Source organism: Westerdykella ornata (genome assembly GCF_010094085.1).
Source record: "Westerdykella ornata strain CBS 379.55 unplaced genomic scaffold EI97scaffold_8, whole genome shotgun sequence".
Lineage (NCBI taxonomy): Eukaryota > Fungi > Ascomycota > Dothideomycetes > Pleosporales > Sporormiaceae > Westerdykella > Westerdykella ornata.
The window spans coordinates 739082-760797 of NW_022986858.1; the positions used below are offsets into that span (position 1 = coordinate 739082).

Genomic DNA, 21716 nt, shown 5'->3' on the forward strand with positions numbered 1-21716 from the left:
TTGTACTTGTCGGTTCTGACGGTGAAGCAGGACTGAATTGAGAAACTAAGTAGAGCTTACGACCTAGCCTGTTCTCCCCCGTCAATCACCTCGACCCCTTAACATATGTCCTAGCTTCACGAAGAATACAACGAAGCAGTGCACAAACCACCCAAAACCGCCCGCTCACCGGCCCCCATTTCTTCCTTCACGACGTTCGCTTTCCCTACATCCCAGATGCAGATCTCCCAGGCTCCTAGTTCGCCACTGGCAGCTTAATCGCGAACTGCTTCAGGTACTCGTAGTCCGCGACATTGGCGGCGACAGTATCGCGAATCACCTTGGCGCCTTCCTCGCCGTACTTCTCGGTCCATTCGGCGAAGAGCTGCTCGTCCGATTTGGGTTCTTTTTTCTGTAGAGAGGGAAGAGTTAGCAATGAAGGTCAGAGTCGACGAATTTCGATATGTCACCCTAGTAGTGGACTCCACTCTTCCAAGAGAGGGAAGCAAAACCTTGGAGAAAGCAACTTACATGCGTCCTCGCCCTGAGCTCGTCGCTATCCAAGGCATCCTCATGGAAACCGGGCCACTTGGCAAACACCTCCTTAGCATAAGTTTGATGTTTCTCATCCCCCCACTTTAGCATGTCAGGCTCGTACTTCACGCCCGTGCCCTTGCAAAAGGCTTCGATTATGCCCGAAGGATTGTCGAGGAGGTCGTCGGCGTCGATGAGCGTGATGGGTACGCCACTTGCTTCCCCGTCGGTAGCGGCCTGGCCATGGGTTTCGCCCGCGAGGTTGGGGCCCACTTGCCCAACAGAGCGCAGGTAGTCAAAGAGTCGGCGTAGTTCGCTATAACCAGCCTCATCGGGTCTGAAGTTGTAAAACCCGGTAAGCTTATCGAGCGGCGGAATCGTGCAGCGGTAGTAGCTCGGAACACTGTACTTCGGATGGCGAATCAGGAAGGCAAATTGGAACTTTGCGAGGAGATCCTTAGGCACGACTGTCGGGTTCCCTTCCTCACCCTGAGTGTTGAATGGGTATGGGGTGTCGGTGCCGACGCCGCGTTTGTACGAGGCGAGACTGGGGGCAATCTGGGCGGGTTGGTTGTTTGGTGGGATCCAGTACTGGGCCATGTCCTTGATGAAGGGTCGTTTGCCCTACGGTGCAGTGTGAGTGCATGCGTGGCATGGTGTCGGAGAGGGTGGATGACATTGTGAGACAGAAGCCGCGAATCGGAGGGAAGGGAGGTCAGAAGATGGAGGGAACGCAAAACGAAAGGTGTGTCATAGATGATGGAGTGGTAGAAAGATCGTGTGCGTTGATTCCTGCTGTGGCACGACGTAGATATGTGGCTGCGACCAAGCGGACGAGACACTTGTGTCTGTATTCTCCGAACCAGTCGAAACACAAGCTTCTTGCGACATAAGCCACGGCTTTGTCGTCAAACGTGGGGTGCAGATGCGGCGCGCGTGGCGTGTAGTAGGGAACGAATGGGAAAGCAAGAGTATCAGAAAGCTGTTGATTGGACACAAGAGACGTCAGGAAAAGAACTAAATGGAGCGATGGAAAAAAAAAGACGACATGTGAAACGGAAGGAAGAGGATGTAACCAACCTCTGCGCCAGCTTTGGCAATGGCATCAAAAACGTCCTTGAAAGTGGTGTCGGAATGGCCTGAGGCCTTTCGAGCCTCCGGGTCGTTCTCATATCTGGGATGGAGTCTTTCAGGGCCGAAGTAGTAGGCGTCCCCGAAGGGCTCATGAACGGTTTGGAGCGTCTCCCGACGGGTCATGAAAACCTTGAAGGAGTTAGCAATTTGGTGAGGTAGATATGGGAAGTGAACATACCCGCTCAAAAGCCGTGGAACATGCCCTTGGATGAGTAGCCACAAATAGGGGCTTCTGGGACATGATGATGATCTATATCTATGTCTAGGATCTGGGTATCAAGAAGTCTATGCGGTATGGTAAAGATGAGAAGAATTGGAAGGGTGCAGCAAGGGGTTTAAGTAGCCTCTCGACGGGAGGGAAGGAAAAATAGCGCTCAGGTTTGCGGGCCGGTCGTCTTTGACAAATAACAGCCTTCGAAGTGGTGGTAGGCGAGGTAGGCGAAGCAGCAACGAATCGACCTTACTCAAAAAGCTGCAAACAGGGCGCAGAGAAGTGGGCTACTTATACTAGTGAGAGTGGCATGCGAAGGTGGTTTGCCAGGATTAGCCGCACAGTACCTGGCGTCCCTCCCCGGCGTGGGACAAGGTCGGTCCCTCTGTAACATAGTAGGAAGCTTGCTGTCATCGCGGAGATTTCCCTTACTACAAGGGGAGGGCAGATCGGTAGTCATGGCTTGGCCGCATGCAGGCGTGGGAGGCAATAAACATACACAGCTTGAAGCTGAGGCATACTGTGAATGGGTACACATACATACAAGCAGTACCTTTCGATGTTGTCTGCGAGGTGCGAAACCGTTGATGTCATAGATTGAAGAAACCCTTCAGCCGGAAGCTTGGCCATTTCGGGACACAACCCGCGATCGCTAGGCCAGACCCCTCCCTCCTAGGGATGGGTTGTGTTCTTATGGACGTTTGGGTGTTATGAACAAACTGGTTCTGAACGCGTTTATATAAAATTTGTTGTTTCTAACCGTTATAAACATGCCAAGCATACAGGCTAGGCAGGGAATTTACCTTACACTTGCCCTAATTAGGCAGAAGTTAGATAGATATATGTTACTCTAACATGTATTAAGCTTAGCGCACAATGCACGTACTAGTAAGATAAAGCTAGTGTGTTTTCGGCCGTTAGTAACGTTCCAAACGGTTTTAAACCAAAACACGTTTACATTTAATATAAACGTTTACAACCCCACCCTACTCCCTCCAAAGGGTCAAGTGTTTTCTGTGCCATGGTGTCACCATCATACTAGTAGAGTGACGGCTGATGGGAGGGTGCTCTTGTTGATACAATTGACCAAGGACTTCCAGGCTCCAAATGCAAATGGGCATGGACGAGGACAGATCCATTTGTCAAGATAGGCTCAAGACAAGGCTGTGCGCTCATCCAATCTGCCACACGATGTAGGAATTAACGAACCAGGAAAACATTGGATATCCAAAGCAAATTGTTATACAGTTGCTCGCCTACTGCCGAAAATAAATGCTATTGCATTGGTTCATAAACGCATGACATGCTTGTGCCTCACAATTCCCACCCCGATTTTGATAGTCGTACACAAATGCTGGATGCAAAGCAGCCCACCTTCAACCTCCCCAAGTAACCCACTCATCTCCTCACGTTGTAACCTGCCTGCTCCGGGAACCTATCCTCCGCAGGGGCGCCTCCAGCCCCGGTGCTCCTTCCGGTCGGATAATCCTCCTCCAGGGCTCTCTGACCTGCAAAAGATGGGTGTTGCGGGTTGATGTTTCCTTGATTCATCGAAGAACCGTGGCCCAAGATGCCCTTGTGGTGTTGGTGCCTGTGCGCCTGTCCGTCGTGGCGAAGTTCTGCGCTCGACTGTCCTTGGACGGGCGCTCCCAGTCCGCGGTTCACGTCGGCCGAGTCGGCTCCAGTCAGCGTCCTGGCGGCCGACTGGTACATGCCTTGGTTATTCGGTTCGGGGTTGGGCTGGTACGTTGATTCTTTTGGCGCTGAGCCTGGAGGTAGAGTCTGGGCGGAGAAGGTGGGGACTCTATCTGTTGGTGAAGCATGGCGCCCCATTTGATGCTGTCAGGGAGTTAGCAGAGGATCGAGGGATGATGAGCGACCATTGATCGAGATGACATGACAAAATGAAAGAGCATATGAGGAGAATATTGCACTTACTCCTCCTCTCTCCAAAGGCGTGGCCGGCTTAGGGCCCGAATGGAATTGGCCTTGGTTGGAAACGGAATCGGGATTGAAGCTCATGGTGAAATGATGGAATCGCAGAAGTTGGAATTGGGCTTGATTCGACGACGGAGACGTAGTTGATTCTTCGTCCAGTTGTTGATGCGTACTGTACTGTATGAGAAGGGTGCAGTGTGCGGCTCTCAGGCGCTCATATATGCAATCAGATGATTTGACATCAACATGATGTCACCCGCTGAGATCCACCAAACAGACTCGCATCTGACGCCATATTACTATGGGCACTAGGAAGATCAACGGGTTTGCACTACTCAGTTAGAAAGCCCCGCCGAACGATGCTCTTTTGCCGTCCGAGTGTGGTGAATGATGGACCTGCAATTGCCGTAGAGCACCGATCGGAGAGGTCACCGACTAACCACAAGAAACGACCATCTATTCGATGAGGGGTGGGAAAATTCAGCCTCAAGAAGAACATGTTCATTTCTCTCGCTTGTTCTTTTTCTTCGGATTTGATGCCTCTGACTCCTGGTTTTCTGAGTTATCGGATCGGGTAGAGGCCTCGTCACCGTCACTGAAGCCATTCCATTCCTCGTCGCTGTCTCCACCTGGGACGCTGTCGTGCTTCTCAGACGGTTTTTGTATTGCATCCTTATCCCGGGAAAACGCGGCAACAAAAAAGCCCATTGTACCATCCTCGGTTGCCTTATCGCAGCGGATGCAGGCCTCAAGGACGTCCTTTCGTTCATCAGGGGTGAATTCAGCTGTGATATCTGAGTTCTCCACGTTAAAAACGCCTCTCCTCGGCCAATCCTTCATCCCACTCACTTGTTCTTCCCGCTGAAGAATTCTCCAGCCATGTTGCTTGGCTATGGGCGAACTCAGAGCCTGGAAGACAACATCTTCATTTTCCTCGAAATGAATAGAGCAGGTAGAGTAAGTAATCTTGCGAGCATTTGGGAATTTCATAGCATGGGTGAGTATACGTAGTTGAAAGGTCGCAAGGGCAGTGAGTCTCTCGGTCAGCTGGTCCTCCGCCGGGCTCTCCTCTTCGACCGAGTCATCTAGTTCCAACTGTAACGGCACGCTGGATTGGGCAGCTGCCTTCTCTTCTCCATCCCGTTTACGTTTCTTGCCATGAGCGGACTTAGTGTTGCCATTGGCGGTTGGGTTCATTTCAGGTAGATGGATTGTTAGAGCATCGTCCCGACCAACGATACCCGTCCCAGAGCAGCTCGGGTCCAGGAGGATGGCTCCGACGTTTTCGAATTCCTGAGCGTTCGGATTTGCATTTAGGAAATCAGATGCACCTTTTATAGAGACCACTTTGTCCGCGGAAGCAAGCTTGATCATCTTTTCCAGAGTCTTCGTCCGAAGTCTGTCCCGCTCAAAGGCTATCACATCGAGATGCGAGCCCACTGCCCCCTCTTGAGCTGCTCGTTCAACCAGGATGGCGGCCAGATGTGTAGTCTTGTTCCCAGGAGCAGCACAACCGTCGACCACATCTCCATCTTCAGGCTTAGGGTCGAGCAAATAGGCCGGAAAGCATGATGCCTTATCCTGGAAAATGATGCGACCGCTCGTATACGCTGTGGTTCTGCTAAGATCGATCCGCGGCGGAAGTGCAAGTAGATTCGGGATGTGAGGATCCAGAAAATACAGCTTCGTTGGAGGCGGCACAGACATGACTTGACGAAGATCTGTAGTTTTCTCATAGCCAGCGAATGTGGACGAGAGTTCCTTCTCCAAGTTTGTCTTGAGCGTGTTTATCCGAACCCACCGAGGGTGTTGAAGGCCCCCGGCTCCTCGCCCATTGTTCAATGCTTCTCGAAACGCTTCTAACGTGGCGTGACCCGCCTTTACACGCGCTTTTGTAAGTTCGGCACTCAAACGTGCCTTGTGACGGTTGATCGCGAGCTTGAGGACATGGCCGGCGGGCGCTGCAACTCCTCTCTTCGAGATGAGAAGATCGTGTGTCAGGAGAAGAGCGAGCGTTGGAGTCAACTAATTTCCCAGCTTAGCATGCATAAACCTCCAACGTTTGGAGGTGCTTACCTTCTTCTCCTCGGCCAGCAATCCACTCTTCTCGATAACATCTTTCAGCACCGCCGACCACTTTGAGGATTCGGTGATGAGAGCAACGATCTGAGCAGGCGGGCTTTTCAGATCCTTCTTCCTGTAGATCCTGGACTTCAAGGACCCACCTGTCTTGTCGGAGTTTGCAAGGAGGGCGGCCGCCTCGTAGTAGAGCGACATTGTTGTTGCTTTGCTTGTGAGAGGATCTTTTTCTGGTGAAGGTGGTCAAAGCTTCTCAGCACTCTCCCGAGGCCCTCCGACCTCCTCTCCGCAAGACGTAACATCAGAACCGACAATCTATACTGGCATATACGATCGTCAAAGAGACGATAAGTGATTTTCCAAGGTCCGTAGTACTCATACACTCCTGGCTTTGGGAGGGCAGACAGAGCCAACACGACAAGGACTTTCATCATCTCCCCAGCTCCTCCTCTAGACCTTGGAATCTGCATCTAGAGAATATGTTCCTAGATGTACTTTTTTCCCTGATGGAACATAGAGGTTCAGTCTGCGAGTCATCCGTAAGTCAAAACGAGCATGCACTTGCTATTATCCTGCAAGGGCTTTCCCCAGTAGTGAATATGTGTATCGGCGGCAAAACCGGACCTTCTATCTAGGAAATCTAGCAGTGGCCGTGATATCACTTAAACAAGATTTTTATACAATATAAGGCGCTGCTTCGGCATCGCTCGACGAAAGGCATGTGCATTGCCTTCAGATTGAATTGCATGTCGTGAGGACAACCACAGCCATCCGATATGATGGCCTCACCTTGCTATTGCATAACTCCTTTACAGGTGTAGGAGGCCTGAAACTGGGGCTTGTCGAAGTAGAATCATTTAAATGAGCGATTACTTCGCGGATTCTGCACCAGTCTCCTCACGGATTGCATGTATAGATACTTTAACTACCTACAGACGTCCAGCCACACGTACACGTCCCCTCATACCCCTGCGTCTCTCGGTTCCGGTATCCAGGATGTAATAGTACTGTGTATGCTCTGCACCTCCCGTCATCAGATCTCTGCGGCAGCGATGGGCCTGTTCCTAGGCGGATAAATTATGCACACCCATAGGTATCTACTACACCCTCACCGCAGGCTGGCTGATTCAGGAGCCCGGACAATGGGCAGCAACGGCAATTGAGAATATTTGAGAGCCCAAGCAAGTTGCGGTGTGGTGTGTGGTGTACCGCCGGAACTGATACGGCGGGCATGGGTCCTGGTCGGGGTGCTCTATCCAAAGTATCCATCTATATGTGTACAGGACGAAGAGCATATATGACAAGGTGTGGATGCTGTGTCTGGTTGCATGGAACACGGCATTATTGCATCGGGCGTTCAAATAGATAGTCCACAGGTCTGACATGCATCGAGCGTGGTTTCAGCCTACATCTTTCCCTTCTGGAAGCGTTAATTACGGTCATGTCGTTTACTAATGAATGAAGATTGCTCCACTGCGTTAAAATAAGCGAACCGGAACAAAAGAAGCGACTTCTTTGCCTCCAAGCAGGGACCTCAGACCCATAACCCGTACACCCACCCATTCACCCATTCTCCACACATCTTCGCCCTTCCCGGTGACCGCGGTCGTGGACCATCGCCTTGCTGCGACTCGCGCATCACACGCCGTTTCTTGATTTTCTTCTGCTCCGCCGTGCCACGGACTGCCAGCCGGTCCTCGCCTCGTCAGCCTGTTTGGAGGGCTCATCCCTACCCATTCTGCTGTGTCAAGTACAAGAGTCCCTTTCCACAACCTGCGTCTCTGCGCCCACCGGCGGAAGCAAGAGGTACATAGATAGGCCCGACTCTCTCTTCTACCCTAGTTCCCGCCTCCGCCGCGGAGCTCCCTCCTGCTAGTAGCTTACCGGCGCTGCCAGAGCCAGCGCTGAAAGGTCGCAGCGTGCGCTCGCTGGCTGCGTAGGGGCCACTCAAGGGGGAGGGGTGTGGGCGACAGTGACGGTGACGGCCCAAAGCATATCACCACTACCGCCGGCCGTGCGCGTCTAGACAACCAGACCATTACTGCGAGTGCTACCCACCATGGAGGTGAGCATCCGCCGTTTCCCTCTGCTCTTGTTCATCCGCTTCCCCTAGAATTCCTTCTTCTATGCCCCGGCTTTCCTCATAGTCTGTCGCTCCTTTTCCCACCAACTGCCGTCTGCTTCCTTTTTCTTCTCATCCGTCATCCACCTCCCCCGTCCGTCGCATCCCCTTCAGCCGTATCGCCCTGGTCTTGCGCCTCCTTCCCAGGCTCGATATCGTCGGGTACCGGTCTTATGGGATCAGAGAGCCCTGCACGTATCACGCTTGTAGAACCTCACAATCTTCTCCGATTCAAGGTTCCTCCTTTCCCCGTCGCTGATCGCGCCGTCCTGACCTGTCCATTGCCGCTCCTGCTCTGCGCCGAAGGGCAGCCCACGTCATTTCCCATCGACTCTGCGCCCATATTCCTCTCCAGCGGGCCACGCTGCGCCTTTGCAATGGCTGGCCGGTGAAAGGAAGACGTGGTTGTCGTGTGGTTGCGCACTGAGGCTCTTCACTTGAAATACTCTTTTCCCTGATCTCGAACTCTCTCACTTCACTCCGAACCGTTACCTTTTCCCTCTCAGAGCTCAACACCATATCCACTTCAATTACCTCCAATGGCTTTATATACCCGGCGTCTATCTTCCTTCTCTCAGAATTCTCAATATGGGGAGTTTGGTCCCTCGCCAGGCGAACCTTCCACTTCACCAGGAGACCCTTCGCGCCTCCGGCCAGCCGCCCAGCTAACCATGATGCGATACCTGCAGGAACTGCCCGACGCCGATATCCCACACACAGAGATGCCGCCTCGCTATCACACGGGGCGGTTACCCAACAGCAAGGCAGGCGACGATAAGCCGAGACTGCTGCTTATGGGCCAGCCGAGGTGAGTGGGACCAAGGCGTTGTCTCTGTGCGGCCTGAAGCCACGTTCACCTACTGACAGTGCGCCGCGTGCAGGAGCGGCAAGTCGTCGATATCGAGTGTCGTGTTTCATAAGTTGCCGCCGAGCGAGACGTTATATCTCGAGACGACGACGAGGATCAAGAAGGAATCTATGCAGTACGTCACCATTCGTCCTATCCACCTCATTCGTCCCTTCACTCTGACCAATATTTTCCCCTTATAGCTCCTTCATGGACTTTCAAGTCTGGGATCTCCCCGGGCATGTCGATTACTTCGATCCGTCCTTCCACGTCGACCACATCTTCGAAGAAATCGGCGCTCTAATCTGGGTCATCGACGCGCAGGACGAATACCTCGAGGCCATCATGCAACTCAACAAAACCATCCTAAACCTGCAACACTCGTACCCCTCAATCAACGTCGAGGTCTTCGTCCACAAAGTGGACGGCCTGAGCGACGATTACAAAGCCGACACCTTCAGAGACATCATCCAGCGCGTGACGGACGAACTCAGCGATCACGGCTACGAAAACGCGCCCGTCAGTTTCTACCAAACCAGCATCTACGACCACTCCATCTTCGAGGCCTTCTCCAAGGTCATCCAGAAGCTCATCCCCCAACTGCCCACCTTGGAAGCGCTGCTCGACTCGCTCTGCCAGAGCTGCCGGATCGAAAAAGCGTACCTGTTCGATATCATGAGTAAGATCTACATCGCCGCCGACACGAGTCCGACGGACGGAGGGAGCTATGAGATTGCGAGTGATTATATCGATGTGGTTATTGATGTTAGCGAGATTTACGGGTGGGACAGGACTCTGGCTTTAGGTGATGGGGAAGGTGACAGGGATGGAGCCGTAAGAGCGGGAGAGGTGGAGGAGGAGGAAATCAGGGGGGAGAGTGGGTGCAACGATGCGGAAAGTTTGATTACCATGGAGAGGAAGGGGAATCACTACCTCTACTTGAGGGAAATCAACAAGTACGTAGGCCTTGTTGGTTCCGCAGACAACAAACGCGAGGAAGATACATAGACTAATCACTGCAAACAGGTACCTCGCACTCATCTGCCTCATGGGCGACGACAGCCCCGCGGAAAAGAAGGCCGTCATCGATTACAACGTCGGCGTCTTCCAGACAGCGCTCAAGCAAGTGTTTCCGCGCGCGGAGAGAGAGCCGCCGGGACATCATCACAGATACGAGGGAGTGGAGTTCGGACATGACGAACCGGCGGCAGTGGGGGTTGGGAGGTGAAGCGTCCTGGTTAGAGCTTTAGGCGCGTGAGTAAGCAGAGACCAGTGCCATGCACGGTTCTACTGAGGATGAGATGGGATTTGGAAATCGAATAGGTTTCCATGCCTGGGGGCGCGTACGATATTTTGGATAGGCATGGCAGTGAGCGTATAAGAATTACACACAAGGTAGAGATGGATATGATGTAGCAAGACACCGCGACAAGAGCTACTATTCTCGATGACATTAGCACGCGGTTATAGCGAAATAGGGAATGAAATCATAAGCTATACAATCAAATGACAGTCCACGCTTATGCCAATGTCTCTGTTCACCTTCACCATCACCTTCACCCGATACTTCTTCACTCTCACCTTCACCGTTTTCCCACAATACAACTGTGGCGCTGACCCGTGGCTGTGCACAAATCCCCACTTCGCAATCGAAACCAGGTACAAGGCGCCAAGCCCGTTCTCCAAACCCACCAATTACCGCCGAGTCTTTATGCCTAATAAACGTCATGGCAATGTGTACGTACATTTAGCGACGCCTACCCTTGGATGGGTTGAGGCCACGATTCTGTACTTGGATGTGCGAAGCCACCGGAGAGATTTGGCTTCAGCTGAACCTGACTAACAAGTCTGCCGTCTACTTCATCCAGGCAGGACGTTCGAATACGACGAAGTGAGCGGTCGCGGCTCTGTGGACCTGTAACGACGTGTGGTTGAGCGGACGGGAAGGCTAGATTGGAGGCTTTGAAATTCGGGCCACTTCATTAAACGGATTCAAGTTCAGGCAGAGCATTGGATTGTCAGAACAAAGATACATAGCAGGAGGACCATACCTGCTGTCCACAAATCCCCATCGGCGACTAAGCGATCGACCACTCGTCAAGGCGAGAGACTCAACACACAATGGCCACACCAGCCCGATACCGACAAACAGCGTCCTCGCGACCGTCCCAACCCTCACCGACCGAGAAGCAACAACATGCGACCGACAAACCCAAACCAGCACCATCACCATCGACCGGCTTCTCCCTCTTCGAGATCCTGCGCATACTCTGCGCTCTGCTCCTCATCAGCTGCGGCATGAGCCGCCTCTGCACCTCCGGGGAGAGCATGACATGGGGCTTCAATCCGTGGTGGACGCGCGCGCGAGAGTGGAAAGCGTTATGGGTACATATCTCCCCTCTCCCTCTCCTCCCTCTCCTCCCTCTCCTCCCTCACTACCCTCTCCTCTCTCAAGCGAATACTAACACCCCAGCTCCCTTCTCCCAGAACGGCCACATCCGCCTCACCGACGCGGACCTCGCCCACCACGACGGCACCGACCCCTCCAAACCCATCTACCTCGCCCTCAACGGCACCATCTACGACGTCAGCGCCAACCCCAAGACGTACGGCCCCGGGGGCTCCTACCACTTCTTCGCGGGCCGCGACGCCGCGCGCGCCTTCCTCACGGGCTGCTTCCAGGAAGACCGCACGCCGGACCTCCGGGGTGTCGAGGAGATGTATATCCCTGTCGATCCGCCCATGCCGACGGAGGATCCCGGTGCGGGGAAGATGTGGAGGAAGAAGGAGATGAGTAGGGCGGAGATGAAGATGAGGCATGCGAGGGAGTTGAGGGAGGCGAGGAAGCGGGTTAGGGAGGGGTTGGAGCATTGGCATGTTTTGTTTCGCGGGGAGAAGGGGAAGCCGTATTTTAAAGTCGGCGAGGTGGAGAGGGAGGAGGGGTGGTTGGAGAAGTTGCCGAGAAGGGAGTTGTGCGAGGAGGCGAGGAAGGGGAGGCCCGTGAGGAAGGTCGAGGAGGTGTGGGAGGTGGTGGGCAAGGAGTGAGGGTGTGGGGTTGACTGAGGAGATCGTAAGGGGATGGGGAGTCTGTAGCGGAGCGCGAGATGAATGGGCAGCAAGACGCCTTCAGTTGAATCGCAATTGCTCTACACTTGATGTCGATCCACAGTATACGGCGATCTTAGTCCTAAGTAGAGAAGTTGGTGCTGCTATGCCTATTGCATTTCACTCACGACTTCGCCGCTGGACAGACACTATGTACGTCCTTTCTTCCCTACTAAACACCCCCTTCTTCCCAGACACCAGCTCCATGCGCCACCGAAGCCGCTGTTTCTTGTACTACTCAGATGGACGAATCACATACTCCGACCAACCCTGGAACCCAGACGAAAGGCAACAACACTCCAAACGCCGCCGCTGTCAACCACCTCGAAACACCAAACACCAGGACCACAGTACTAGAGGAAACCCACGAGAAACAACGAAACGAGACGACGTGACGTGAAAATCACACCCCACCCAACTCAATCTCCCTCCTCCTCTCCTCGCGACTCACGGCCCTCGACCGCGAATGCCCGTGCCCCGCCGCCGCCGTCGAATTCCGCGACGAACTCGCCCGACTCGCCTCCCTCGTCCGGCCGCGATCCCACCTCCGCCACGCCTCCTCCTCGCTGAGACTCTGCCTTACCCTACTCCCACCGCCGCCGCTCCTACTCCTCGCCCTCCCCGTCGCAGCCGAAGCTTCCGCCTGCAGTGACGTCCGCGCAGAGGTGCGTGCAGGCACGGGCGAGCCTACCAACTCCTTCTCTTCTTCCTCTTCTCCTTCGTCGTCATCGCCGCGACCCGGTAGGTCGATGCGAAACGTCGCGCTCGTTGCATCGGGCGAGGGTCCGGCGTCGGATTGTTTGGCGAGGAGGAGGGCCATTTGCTGGTTAATCCGTTCGTCTTCGGAGAGGTGGCGGGAGTGGGACCGTGAGTGCGAGTGCGAGTGTGTCGGGGGTTGGTGTTGGATCTGCAGATGAGGGAGGGGGGCGTGAGGAGCAGCAGATGGGAAAGGAGCGGTGGTGGCCTCGGGGACGTAGGCTGTCGAGTATGTCCCTGCTGCCGCACCAGCGTAACCCTCCATGAACGGCGGCGAGTACGAGGTTTGCGAGGCAGAGGAAGCGCCCATCGTCATCGAGGGGTACATGTTTGCATTGTAGTTGTCGTACCAGCTCGGTTCGGACCAGAGGGTGTTCGCTGTGCGCGCCGCGGCCGCTTCGTTGAGCTTGATGATGCGACGGTGGGTCCAGAGGAGGAGGGCGCCGTACAGGAGGGTCGAAGCCGTTGAAACGACGGTGCCGGTTATGGCGGGCGTGTTCCAGATGTAGGCGCGCGAGGTGAGGAAGTTGTAGGCGATGGTGAGGAGGCCGAGGGCGGAGGATTGCAGGGCTGGGCTTGGGCGTTGTTAGTATCTACGTGTGGCTATGTGGATGAGAGAGGGTTGTCTGGGAGGCATACAGGAATATGGCTTCGGCTTGGAAGACTTCATTGCGGCAGGCGAAGCAGAGCATTGCGGTGAATGAGTATCCGGCCGTCAGCAATGCGACGACAAAGGCGGATAGGACGGCGCGGCTGATCTTGAGCTCTGGATCCTTTGCATAGAGTCCCGGTAGCATCAGATACCTAAGATGCGCGTGGTGTTAGCTACATGTCTGCTCAAGGCAAGTAACTTGGCAAGCAGAGCTCCTAGAGCTGAGCTGAGTGAAGATCGACAAAACGTACCCTCCCAGGACCATCCACGACGCTGCCAACGCTATGAATCGCCAATACCACGGCGTCCACGAGGAAGAGGAGGAGCGGTCATCCTGTTGCGGGCCGTGCAGGTTGATGTAGCTCTTGTTGGAGCTCGAACGGAGGGGCATTGGAGCGGAACCGGGCGTGCGTGCGCGGCCTTCTCGATGTGGGTTTGGCGGTTCGGTGAGGGCGCGCTTGCACGGCAAGGCCACGGCGGACCGCTACGTGCAGCGCAAGGGCGATTGTAGCTGTTGGAGTATGTGTGATGTCTGACTGGCGACTCTCGAGGCAAAGTTTGAGCAGAGGCAGCAATCCGGCCTGGTGGACGAAGAGGTGATGCGCTAGTTGATCCTCCGGCGGCTACGGGTTCGTGCCTGGGGTCCAGGGTACGAGGCTGGCCTCGAGGTGGTGCAGCGACACAGTTACAGTAAATCTATCGACAGGTTCACAAACACAACGACGGCCATGGAGCCAGAAGCCGGGACTGAGAGGGTAGACAAGAATGGTGGTCGGAAGAGCGTGGGGAAGAGCATCTAGTACAAGAGGTCGTCCAGCCAGCGGTACAATCGGCGGGTAGAGCACAGCCCAGCCACAGCTGCTGAGAAAGAGTCCCAGGCACACAACAACATGACATGGCTCTTGCGTCTGATGACAATACGTTAGCGGAGGCGAAAACGAGACCCAATTCGCAGCCACGGTGGGTAAAAGAGATGTGGCTTGCTTTCCTGGCGTTTTCGCTGTCAGGCTTACGGCTAAGCATACCGGACGCCCTGAGAAGAAACCGGACTTTAGACGGCCCCTCGGATAGCCTTTAAATCCAGAAGAGTCGCATAAGTCCATGTAAAAGGAGTGTTTCGTAAAGGATATTAAAGTGATATCGCTGATGTCCAGCACTTGTGTAGAGCTCAGGCATCACTTACCTGCGCATAGATACGAAGGCTGACAAGACCGCGTTGGTGCACCGCCCCGTCAAGCGCGCACGAGTGCTACGTCTCGCAATACGGATTCAACGGCCCTATTTAGGATTCAATCGATTTCTTCATGAGCCGGAGTAGGCATGGTTCTTGCCAGAACAGATTTTCGATGTAGGTTGACGTCCTTCGTTTCCTTGACGACCTTGCGGCGCAGCAAAAAGCTGTGGTTTCAGGTTCCCCTCCACCGATGGCCGTCCAAGTGGCGTGTTTCAGGGTCTTTGAAGGGAGCAATATCGACACCAGATGTGGAAAGAAGAGACGGGAGGACAAAGAATCCATGCATGGATTCCCTCATCGCTGAGCTGTAAGGGCACTTGACATTTGCTGCGTCCTGGGTAGAGTCTCCTGCTCTTGGGCGAGGAGCAATGTCCAGCAAAAGCGTCTGATCATGTTGGCGTGGAAGTGGTTGACCCAAAGGCTCCACCACACGATCTTCGTGATCGACGCCATTCAGACTCAAAGTGGAGCTCCGCCGATTGCTTCGCCTTTGGAGTATTCAAAGCCCTGTCGAAGAGAAGAGCAGCACCATGCATCCGCTGAATGTATTCACGCTCTGCGTCAATGCTCGAACACTGGATGATTTGACCAAGTCTCCGAAACCTAGTCAAGGGTAGAGCCGCTCGGTAGGTACCTACATCATGGCCGCCGATGAAGGCCGCTTGTGAGGCTTGATCGACGCTGGGCGCATGCCCATGATTCACGTCCTCTAAGTGGCTCACCTGGAAGGTTCTGAAAGATGGAGCGCTCTCAACGGCGATCGACGTCGATGGCGAACGCCTCGTACGAATTCCCAGCTGAGGTCTTCGCAACATTTCAAGGAGTGGGTGGGAAAAGTCCACGTAGAACACTCAAGAACATACAGTGCAAGAGCTTGGTGGAGATGTGCAGCAGAGATACACTGAAGAATGCCATTTGGGAGGAAGTGTCGTCGGCCCAGACAATCCAACGAAGACGGTCTTGCATGAAGGTGCAACTCTCCAGGACCTGGTTGGTTTGAACGAGAAAATCATAGCTTACCAGAGGACTGCAAGGAATCCCTTTAGGGGACAAACGGCATGGAACCAATGGTTACAATGGTGAACCGAGGTTGTTATGTACAGCCGAAGTTCATATGTTTGACGCTACTGAGAACGTATCAACGAGCTACCGTAGGGTACCCATTTTTGAGGTGTACCCTATTTTTGCGGTTCTGAACACTACTGTTTCTGCAAGATTCCTGTATAGAAGAAGCTTATATAAATTAGATAGATAAAGGTGCAGAGACTATATCTTTATATAGTTTTTCTGTCTTAGTTTATTATAGCGTAGGAGGGGAGATATCCTCTTGTAGAATATCTTTACTCCTCTATACTCTTACACCGCAACAGGCCTTAAAGACTCTGCCGCCCTTTAGTTAGCGGAGATAGGGCGGTAAACTAATTAGGCTTAACTCCCTTAAAGAAGGGGTACACCTTAAAAAATGGGTACCCTACGGTAATGTGATAGCGCTTCAATGTTCGGACCGTCGTGATGGCTGCAGTAGACGTGGCGGTGCAACTTCTCTTCACATGGCAAGGTAAATGGCTTGGCAGATCGGTGAGATCTCGGAACTGCGGAGTCATGCAGCGGGGCGGAAAGACAAGTGTCGCGCTAGTAAACGCCCCGCGCGCTAGTAACGCCCGGTCGCCCTTGTCCCTTGACCTCATTCTGAAATTCCCTTGTTCCTCGGCGCGGGGAGCTTTTCACCTACAACGTCAACGCAGCATCAGCTTCAGCTCATGTGAAAGCTGCTGTATTCTCTAGGTATCACTGTTCCTTACTGTTAGTTGGACCGTTTCTTCTTCCAACTATCTACGAACACATTCTCTTCCCCATGGTACACCTCTCACCGTACCTCAACACCCGACGCGAGGACAGCTTGAATCGAATCACACAGTCCTCGTATACATAGTAGGAGCTTGGCAGAGATGGCGGACGGCCAGGAAGACAGCATTTTTGGCGACGGAAACCTCTCGCAAAACCTTCCGTTGCAGGAAGTGAGTGCTGGCTCTAACGTAGCTGCTGCCACACCGCTACCGGCTTTGCCGACTCCCCGCTCTCAGCCTCCGCGAGAAGTTACGCAAAACGGGGCCGCTCAGACACAAGCGAATCCTCCTCGACCAACGGGCCGTGAAGGCGTACTGTGGTCTCCATATATGCTGAATGATCTAATGATGGCGGAAGCCGGGTCATTCGTGCAGCCCGGCCCAGCAGGTTCTCATGCACCGATGGACGTGCACGCCCCTCTACAAGCGACATCCAGTCAGTCCCAAGGATACGTGCAGGCCGGCAGTTCTTCGTCTACACGAACACCCATTCATGGATACCAACTCCAAATAGGAGGAGGATCTCGTCCGCATGCCGGCGCCGGCCATGGCCAGCTCGCCCCCGATGCTCAGATTACGACTGACGACACTCCCCTGTACACATTATTCCGACAGCTCCCACAAGATCTGACGCAAAGAATAACCGACTACGTCGATACTCCGAGGCCAGTTCCACCAAGGTCCATTACACGTAGGAACCATGGGAGCAATCGAACATCTGGCCCATCTCGGCCTGTGACACGGAGTTATGCGGACGTGCTCCGGGGTATTATGCGCTCTCCCGATGTAGTTGAGCGTTTAGAAGAGGTTTCCGGAGGTGACACGGGATTCATCCGTCCAAATCCATCTCTGAATCAACAGCAAAGTGAGGAAGGTCGAAATCGCATGGCCGCTTTAAGAAACCTAAGCGCAACGGCTATCCTCCTATATCATGTGGGCGGCGCCAATCATGAAGCAAATGACATCTGGCCTAATCTTCGCAATCCGATCCGCTGTCCAGTGCAGTATCGTCCGATAGATATCTCCCAACTGCGACCAGCTGTTCGAGGCGAGCGGATAGAGGTCATCTGGCCTCCGTTGAGTGAGACTCAAAACAACTCCAGCACGACAGCTCCTACGCCGGGCGTACAATCCGGAAAGGCGCCCAATAACTGCCCTGGCTGGCCTCCGGGGAGGATGCCCACTGAATTATACGAACTGGTGGCAAGCTATCTGAACCGAGACGACATCAAGTCCATGAGGCTAGTATGTCGCGAGTTCGACCGGCACGTCTCACAAGTTCTGTTCAAAACGGTTGTTGTTCCGTTCAACGCGGAAATCTACGGCATGATTCGCGAACAGAAGGCGGCCTTGAATGGAAAGCTTGACGATTTGTCATGGTCCAACGGGGAAGACGATTCCTACTACCTGGGGCATGGCCTGAATGTCTTCAAAGGGTTCGGGAAGCACATCCTGCGGTTTGGGATGAGCTTCGAGGTCAGCGAAGAGATGTTGCAGAATCTGCCGGAGAAGAAGGAGACGGAATCCCGAACCAGTTTCTGGGGAACGTATGAGTGGCCCTACGCGGAATATAAGAGATTCGCTGCGATAGCGGGTCTCGAAAATACCGCCGACGAGACCCCAAAGATGAAAACCGCCTTCTCTGAGCTCAAAAAGGTACAGGAGCTTGCATTATCTGTTGACTCCGGCCTTGGCTGGCTCAATGGCCCTGATCGGTCTTTACGCGCCCTCTTCAAACGGCGGTCCCCCAAGGTTTTCGGATCCGACGCAACAGTACCCGACCGCCGGACGCAGGCACAAGATGAGCTCTGGAGTTATATCGAATCTTGTCATCGAGAGAAGAATCTCGATCCAAAACGTGCTTGTCTTTACAAGATGGACACAACCGGACTGTTCCTCAATCCAGACCCGCTTGATTATCGTCCTTCAGCAGAACAGCCGCAGGTGCCTTATTTTGAACCATATATTCTCCGCGAAGCCAGTGACGCCACTGATGATGATAAACTCAGCCTGGCTTCTCCATTCGCTGGCACCGGCGTATTGTTCACTGCTAACTCCGACCCGGAGAATAGCCCGTCACGCGACTGGCCCGCACTGGCGCCCGCGCAGCTCACAAAAGCGCAGAAAGAATGGCTATTGGAAACGGAGTGGGCGCAGAAGGCATTCCTGTTGTCATATATGCTCGCTGTAATCGACAACGCGACCACTTTCAATCTGGTACATACCCTGCATATCTCCCGCATATCTGACAGGTACCTCGATTTGCTGGACCGAGCGGACTTCTGGGACGCGTTGCCCAACCTGAAGAAAGTCATCTTGCGTGCGATACCAACCTGGCGCACAGTGCGCACGGATGAAGCAGGTTTTGCTAAGGACACCACTATCGACCCCTCAGGCGGCGTAGACAGCTTCTACAACCTCTTGCAGAAACGGATCTGTCCACGGCATATTTCTCATTTGGGTGTTGGTTGGGCGACGGGCGGTGAACATGCGGAAGGAGTGCATGCCAGGAATCAACATCTCTTACCTGCGCCCCTTCTTCCTCGCCACCTGTGTACTTCGCTCAATCAGAAGACTATTGACTCAGGACTTCTTCTGTTTCCTTATGTCGGATCACTTACCCTCGAGAATTGCTGGATCATGCCTTCCGTCTTGGAACAGTTCGTCAAACAGCACGACAGCCTGAACCTCGAGCACTTGGAACTGGACTCAGTGTCCCTCATCCTGATCCCCGAAGATGGAAACGGCCAGAATGCTCAAGCTGGCGGACCGCCACCCGTGCTCCAACAACTGGTCGACTCGTTGCGTGGACTGATGCGGCAAGTTCAAGGGGTGAAGGATGTCTTGGTGCGGCTCAGTGCCTTCGCTCAGGGCTCCACCCAGTTCTCCCTCACAGACGATTGGCAGGGCCGAATGACCCAGCTGCGAGCGCAGATGTCTCGCCTCGGCCCGATGATTTGGCAAATGCAGCCGCCGCTCCAAACGGCGCTGTTGCTCGCGTTCCACACTGTTAACAACTCGTATGAGCATCTCAGAACTCAGCAGCAGCGAGTGGATTCTGGTCTTCGTCAAGGGTTCAGGTACTGGTCGGGCACGTCTGCGCAGCAGGCTCGAAAGATCGAGGTCCAGGAGTACCAGCAACTCCTTCAACGACTGGGGTCATGGTACCAGGAAACACAAAATCTAATGGCAATGGTGCCTCAAGTAGGCAACGGTACGGACGCTATCAACGCACAGGCGCAGCTGAGAGCACGACCCCGCGCCGGGTCGTGGCTGAGCGTGCTTGACTTCATCTCGCCTGGGGTGAATCTCGCCGACTACGGTTCCGAATTCTCTCGAGCGGATGCAGAGCGCGGGACGGCTCTAGAGAGCATCTCTCTTCGGTCATGCGGTTATGCTAAGATCTTTACAGCTGCCCTGAACGGGGGTGTCTTTGCGCGCCTTTTCAGAGATCCATTGCAACAGACCCGGAGGATCAACCTACTGCCGGTGATGTTGAACGGTGGGGCGTGGGAGCTGCTGGGCGATATTGTGCAGGACATCAACGAAGAAGAGCTTGCAGCTTTGAACGCCGCTTGGGACCTGGTGACGGGGTGGGAGGATGCCGAAGCGTCCGAGGGACCCGAATATGATGGGTGGTTGCCGGGCGGGACGGGCAGGTTGACGGGCACTATCCAGCGGCGACTGTCGGATGACGATGTTATGGACTCGTCTTCCTAAGTCGCTGTGAACTGCGAACGGTATGGCGCAATCTGGGATGGGTGATACCTAGGTATATGCGTGGTTTCCTTCGGCACGGGATAGACATTTTTAGGCATGGGATGGGCACTTGCATATGGCTAATGGATATAGGTAGGTATGGCTCATTGGCTGGGAGGGAAATGCGTCTCAGGCGTTCATGGTGGGATGGGTATGCGTTGCGGTCTTTATTTGGTCTATTGAGGGAGTGAGGGTTCAGCACTCCGGGCTCTATCTCGTGCGGATATACGTCTCGCCGCAACGCGGATAATGGGGCTCTATAGAGAACGAGGGGCTCATCGGCGGAAATGCACGCCGACTAACCAGGGGAGACCTTATTGCTCCACCGTATTATTTTTTGACCTGCCTTGGGTATCATCCCTCCTTTTCTTCCCCTTAGATGGTCTTATGAAGCTGCATATCGTTAACATATTGCTTCCCACGTCTCTTAGATGCTTTCCCGTCCTCTGCACCAGCATATCTATCTGAAGCCGAGAATCGCCACCCTCTTCCTCGGTAAGTTTCCCTATTGCTAGCAGTAACATCAAACCCCAGCGCATCATTCCTCCTCTTGAATAAACGGATTCGATATTTCCTCACTGCCGTCCACGGGAGAAATGACGACCAGCAGCGTGCCTCGCGCGACTATGAGGCCGAGTTTGCGGTACCGCACGTTCCCTTCTTCGTCTGCGTGGGGGGTTTGTCAGGAAACCAAGTATGGGATGATAAGACAGATGGACCTTACCCGTCATTGCTTCCCTCACCTCATCCAGCACCAGATTCATCAGTTGATCGTAGCCCTTCAATGTGCCGATGACTTCCCTCCCGCCGCTGAACTTGACCGTGATTTGCTTGTCCATGTATTTGCCCAGGTCGAGGATGTTCTCCTTCTTGGGGCGCTCGGCGTGGGTCTCGCTTGCACCTGTCGCACCGCCGCGCTGGTGGTGTTGTTGTTGGTGGTGACTTCCTCCTCCTCCTCCTCTTCCGCGTCCGCCTCGTCCGCGTCCGCCGCTGGTTCCGCGGAAGGCACCGCGTTCGGAGGACATGGGGATCGATTGATTGGAGTGTGGGAGCTGTGTGGATGTGCTGTAGGATGGGGTTTGGGATTGTTGCGCAGGGAGGAGTCTTCGTCGTCGTCGTCGTCGTCGTCGTCGTCGTCGTGGGAAGCTCCTTTGCTTCTAAGATTTTGGCTGGACTTGAAATTGGATGATGCGGCACAAGCTGGCAAGCTTTGCAATTTGGTGTCGTTGAATGTCCAAGCTTTCCGCGGGAGTCTGTGCGGCGCGTTTCACAGGTCACGTGCCAGCCTTGGGAATAGCGCGTGGCACGAACTACAGGAAGGGCAGGGTGGAGGTTGGCGGGAGTCCGCTGGAGTTCCGCGGTGGTAAGGAGGGGAGAGAGAAGAAAATCGAGGAGATGGGAAAGGATTTTTGAGGGCTTAAAATACGGCTTGTAGCTATCTCATGTGCTAGGTATGCTTCTTCCAAGGTTCCCTCTCCAGCAGCGAATGGGCGGGGGCTTGGGTCGCGCTGGCACACTC

General features: G+C 54.1%; 10 protein-coding genes across 10 annotated transcripts; 4 read left to right on the forward strand and 6 right to left on the reverse strand.

The window, feature by feature from the left end:
- Positions 1-37: 37 nt before the first annotated feature.
- On the reverse strand, positions 38-1999 carry EI97DRAFT_313755 (uncharacterized protein). The gene is made up of 4 exons (XM_033794626.1): positions 1826-1999; positions 1594-1776; positions 511-1137; positions 38-391 (listed from the first exon to the last, which is right to left on the reverse strand). The coding sequence occupies exons 1-4, from the start codon at positions 1886-1888 to the stop codon at positions 236-238; spliced, it is 1029 nt and encodes a 342-aa protein (XP_033654758.1). The 5' UTR covers positions 1889-1999; the 3' UTR covers positions 38-235.
- Positions 2000-3026: 1027 nt separating this feature from the next.
- Positions 3027-3697, reverse strand: EI97DRAFT_432818 (uncharacterized protein). Its single transcript, XM_033798249.1, has one exon. The coding sequence runs from the start codon at positions 3689-3691 to the stop codon at positions 3257-3259; it is 435 nt and encodes a 144-aa protein (XP_033654759.1). The 5' UTR covers positions 3692-3697; the 3' UTR covers positions 3027-3256.
- A 297-nt stretch (positions 3698-3994) lies between these two features.
- EI97DRAFT_489864 (S-adenosyl-L-methionine-dependent methyltransferase) lies at positions 3995-6073 on the reverse strand (the record flags this gene model as incomplete). Its single annotated transcript, XM_033802228.1, has 2 exons — positions 3995-5821; positions 5873-6073. 2 exons carry the CDS (start codon positions 6071-6073, stop codon positions 4298-4300), a joined length of 1725 nt encoding a protein of 574 aa, XP_033654760.1. The 3' UTR covers positions 3995-4297.
- Positions 6074-8671: 2598 nt separating this feature from the next.
- On the forward strand, positions 8672-10072 carry EI97DRAFT_375787 (ras-related GTP-binding protein-like protein C; the record flags this gene model as incomplete). The annotated part of the gene is made up of 5 exons (XM_033795530.1): positions 8672-8805; positions 8879-8980; positions 9048-9649; positions 9692-9800; positions 9871-10072. 5 exons carry the CDS (start codon positions 8672-8674, stop codon positions 10070-10072), a joined length of 1149 nt encoding a protein of 382 aa, XP_033654761.1.
- A 501-nt stretch (positions 10073-10573) lies between these two features.
- On the forward strand, positions 10574-11889 carry EI97DRAFT_417385 (cytochrome b5; the record flags this gene model as incomplete). Its single annotated transcript, XM_033796921.1, has 2 exons — positions 10574-11229; positions 11332-11889. The coding sequence occupies exons 1-2, from the start codon at positions 10966-10968 to the stop codon at positions 11887-11889; spliced, it is 822 nt and encodes a 273-aa protein (XP_033654762.1). The 5' UTR covers positions 10574-10965.
- Positions 11890-12120: 231 nt separating this feature from the next.
- Positions 12121-14075, reverse strand: EI97DRAFT_313936 (uncharacterized protein). Its single transcript, XM_033794628.1, has 3 exons — positions 13609-14075; positions 13345-13509; positions 12121-13280 (listed from the first exon to the last, which is right to left on the reverse strand). The coding sequence occupies exons 1-3, from the start codon at positions 13746-13748 to the stop codon at positions 12353-12355; spliced, it is 1233 nt and encodes a 410-aa protein (XP_033654763.1). The 5' UTR covers positions 13749-14075; the 3' UTR covers positions 12121-12352.
- On the reverse strand, positions 13865-14568 carry EI97DRAFT_313886 (uncharacterized protein). Its single transcript, XM_033794627.1, has one exon. It carries the CDS (start codon positions 14458-14460, stop codon positions 13981-13983), a length of 480 nt encoding a protein of 159 aa, XP_033654764.1. The 5' UTR covers positions 14461-14568; the 3' UTR covers positions 13865-13980.
- A 1722-nt stretch (positions 14569-16290) lies between these two features.
- On the forward strand, positions 16291-20584 carry EI97DRAFT_432825 (uncharacterized protein). Its single transcript, XM_033798250.1, has one exon. The coding sequence runs from the start codon at positions 16541-16543 to the stop codon at positions 20156-20158; it is 3618 nt and encodes a 1205-aa protein (XP_033654765.1). The 5' UTR covers positions 16291-16540; the 3' UTR covers positions 20159-20584.
- On the forward strand, positions 20303-20700 carry EI97DRAFT_313997 (uncharacterized protein). The gene has a single exon (XM_033794629.1). It carries the CDS (start codon positions 20447-20449, stop codon positions 20663-20665), a length of 219 nt encoding a protein of 72 aa, XP_033654766.1. The 5' UTR covers positions 20303-20446; the 3' UTR covers positions 20666-20700.
- EI97DRAFT_432826 (U6 snRNA-associated Sm-like protein LSm7) lies at positions 20345-21632 on the reverse strand. Its single transcript, XM_033798251.1, has 2 exons — positions 20922-21632; positions 20345-20863 (listed from the first exon to the last, which is right to left on the reverse strand). Exons 1-2 carry the CDS (start codon positions 21220-21222, stop codon positions 20736-20738), a joined length of 429 nt encoding a protein of 142 aa, XP_033654767.1. The 5' UTR covers positions 21223-21632; the 3' UTR covers positions 20345-20735.
- Positions 21633-21716: the final 84 nt, after the last annotated feature.